General features: G+C 40.1%; 1 gene segment (V, D, J or C); it reads right to left on the reverse strand.

The window, feature by feature from the left end:
• Positions 1-705, reverse strand: part of LOC115291331 — a 2229-nt gene extending 1524 nt beyond the window's left edge. The window contains 2 exon segments of the V gene segment in view: positions 139-465; positions 568-705. Of these exon segments, the coding sequence occupies positions 139-465; positions 568-613 (373 nt within the window).
• Positions 706-2792: the final 2087 nt, after the last annotated feature.

Consider the following 2792-nt stretch of genomic DNA (forward strand, 5'->3'; position numbering starts at 1 on the left):
GCCCCAGACCCTGACAGGAAACCTGCCTGTAACCTCCATCTGCACCTGCTCCAGGGAATTCTAAACAGAATTGTGCAGAGTGTGCACACCCTGGTGGTGCTGATCCCCTTCTGCAGGGAGGTTTTTGTCTGGGCTCACACTGAAGTCCCCTCACTGTGTCTCTCGCACAGAAATACATGGCCGTGTCCTCGACTCTCAGGTTGTTCATCTGCAGATAGAGCGTGTTCTTGGCGTTGTCTCTGGAGATGGTGAATCGGCCCTTCACGGAGTCCACATAGCCTGTGCTACTTCCATCAGTACTAATATATGAGACCCACTCCAGCCCCTTCTCGGGAGCCTGGCGGACCCAGTGCATGTAGTAGCTTCCAAAGTTGAATCCTGAGGCTGCACAGGTGAGTCTCAGGGAGCCCCCAGGCTTCGCCAGGCCTCCCCCAGACTCCACCAGCTGCACCTCACACTGGACACCTGCAGACACAAGACATCCAGATCAGGAAACTGTCACACATCCATGCTTCTCTCACTCATATCCACTCACATACTCAGTGTCTCGCATCCACCATGAATTACCTTTTAAAACAGCAACAAGGAAAACCCAGCCAAGCAGAAATTCCATAGTGAGAGGTCTGTGTTCTGTCCTTATCACAGAATGGGAACACTGGGACTCCGGGGCTGGCGTTCCTCTCCCACCTGTAGGGTCCTGGATGGGCTGGTTTAATCAGCACAGAAAGGGCCCTATTTGCATATCCTTTGACTATATTTCAAAGTCCAGACATAGATTTGATTCTTTACAAATGAACGATAGGGTTAGGGAGACACTTCTAGTTCAGTTTGTGTAGATGGCTCTGTGACAATATGAAGAATTCCTATCTGTGAACATAGTATATTTGCAGGCATGTGTGCATTTTTACATGTCCTTCAAAAACATAGAACATTAGCACTATACAAATATTTTACACACTTTTTGATGTGTAGTCCAAAATACTTTACTCTGTGCCACTTTAAATTGTATAGTTTTGTTATTTCTTTTTCACATATTTTTATACTGGTGTGTGGAATCGACTCCTTTTCTGTTCTCATTTTGTGTTCTGCACTTTTCTTCATTCTTAAAAATTGGTTTTAAATATTTTGTGATATCTCTATTGTTGTTTTGTTATGTTTAAAATCATGACATCTGCAAACCAGTGATTTTTCTTCCCTCTTACTGATTTAAAAGAATATTTATTTTGTCTTATTGCCTAATTTTTCTTGGTACATCTTCCAGTTGTAGAAGCAGAAAGCTTTTCCCTCCTTTGCTTCTGGGTTTTCACCTGGTTTACGGATTGAATTGACATGAGACAGATCTTTTAAAACACAATAAATTTCATTTATAGGACAGAATAAATTTCATTTCGCAGGTGCATAAGCTTCCTAATAATATGACACCCAGAGAATAAACAAAGCAGGTGGCACTTGTGACTTTCAGACAACAAAACATTGAATTTGTAAAGAGTTGAAGCAAAGATGTGGCTTGGGGGTATTAAATTAGTCACCAAGTAACTACGTTTGTGCAGCTTCTTGTCCCTAAGTTCCTTATTCTGGTGGCAAGGGTGGTTCTCCTCTCCAGGGACAGGGAATGGAACTTTGTCAAAGGAGATTTATTTCCTGCTGTCACGGGACAAAGGAGGGTCCAAGTGTCCTTTGACTATTTCTCAAGTGACTTTCATCCAAATAAGCATTGTGAGAAGATGACACAATTTGGGGTGGCATATTTATTGCTCACATTATCATGTTGAATACTTATGTTGGGGTGATCATCATTGCCTGGCTCCTGATGTAACAGGAAAGGCTTCTGTATTTTACTGTTCAATAAACTGTCAGCTGTGGGCTTTTCATAATGGCCATGATCATGTGGAGGTAATTTCCTTCTGTTCCTTTTTAACTGAGTTATTTTTAAATGATGAGCATGTGTTGAATTTTGTCTGTTTTTTGAATCAATTAATGATGGTGTAGTATCAATTATTCTCTCTGTTAATGTAGGACATCACACTTACACATTTGTGAATGTTGAAGGATTTTTGCATCGCAGGGATGAATCACACTGGAATATCATGTATGACCATTTCAATGTGCTGTTGGATTCAATATGCTCGGATTATCAAGGAATTTTGTATGTGTGTTAATCTGAGATATTGACCTGTAGTTTCCCTTCCTGTGGTGTCTTTCTTTGGCTTTGATGGGTGAGTCATGCTGGCTCATAAAATGCATTTGGTAGTGTTCTGTTTCATCAGTGTTAAAGCCATGTAATTCTAAGATGTTTTTTGGGAGGGTTTACGTTTTAGATTAAGGAAATCTTATTAATCATTGTTTTGTTCATTTTGTATTTTTTTCATGAAACAGTCTTGGTGAATTACATAATCCTAGAAAATGTGTAATTTGTTTTTGGTGATCTAATTGTTGGCCAGAAATATTTAAGTTTTTCTTTTATGATTCTTTTCATGTCATTAGTTCAGTTATGTCTCCTCTTTCAGTTCAATTGCATATGTTCAAGTCTTACCTATTTCCCTAGGCTACCTATGTTTTGAAAATTCCACTTATATTTTCTAAATACAAATTTTATTTTTATTTTTATTTTTATAGTTTATTTTCAAATTGGTTTCCATATAACACCCAGTGCTTCTCCCAACATGTGCCCCCCACCATGACCATCTCCCCCTTCCTTCCCTCCCCCTCCCCCTTCAGTCCATGGTTCATCTTCAGTATTCAATAGTCTCTCATGATTTGTGTCCCTAACTCTCCCCAGCTCTCATTCCCCC

Source organism: Suricata suricatta, chromosome 5 (genome assembly GCF_006229205.1).
Source record: "Suricata suricatta isolate VVHF042 chromosome 5, meerkat_22Aug2017_6uvM2_HiC, whole genome shotgun sequence".
NCBI lineage: Eukaryota > Metazoa > Chordata > Mammalia > Carnivora > Herpestidae > Suricata > Suricata suricatta.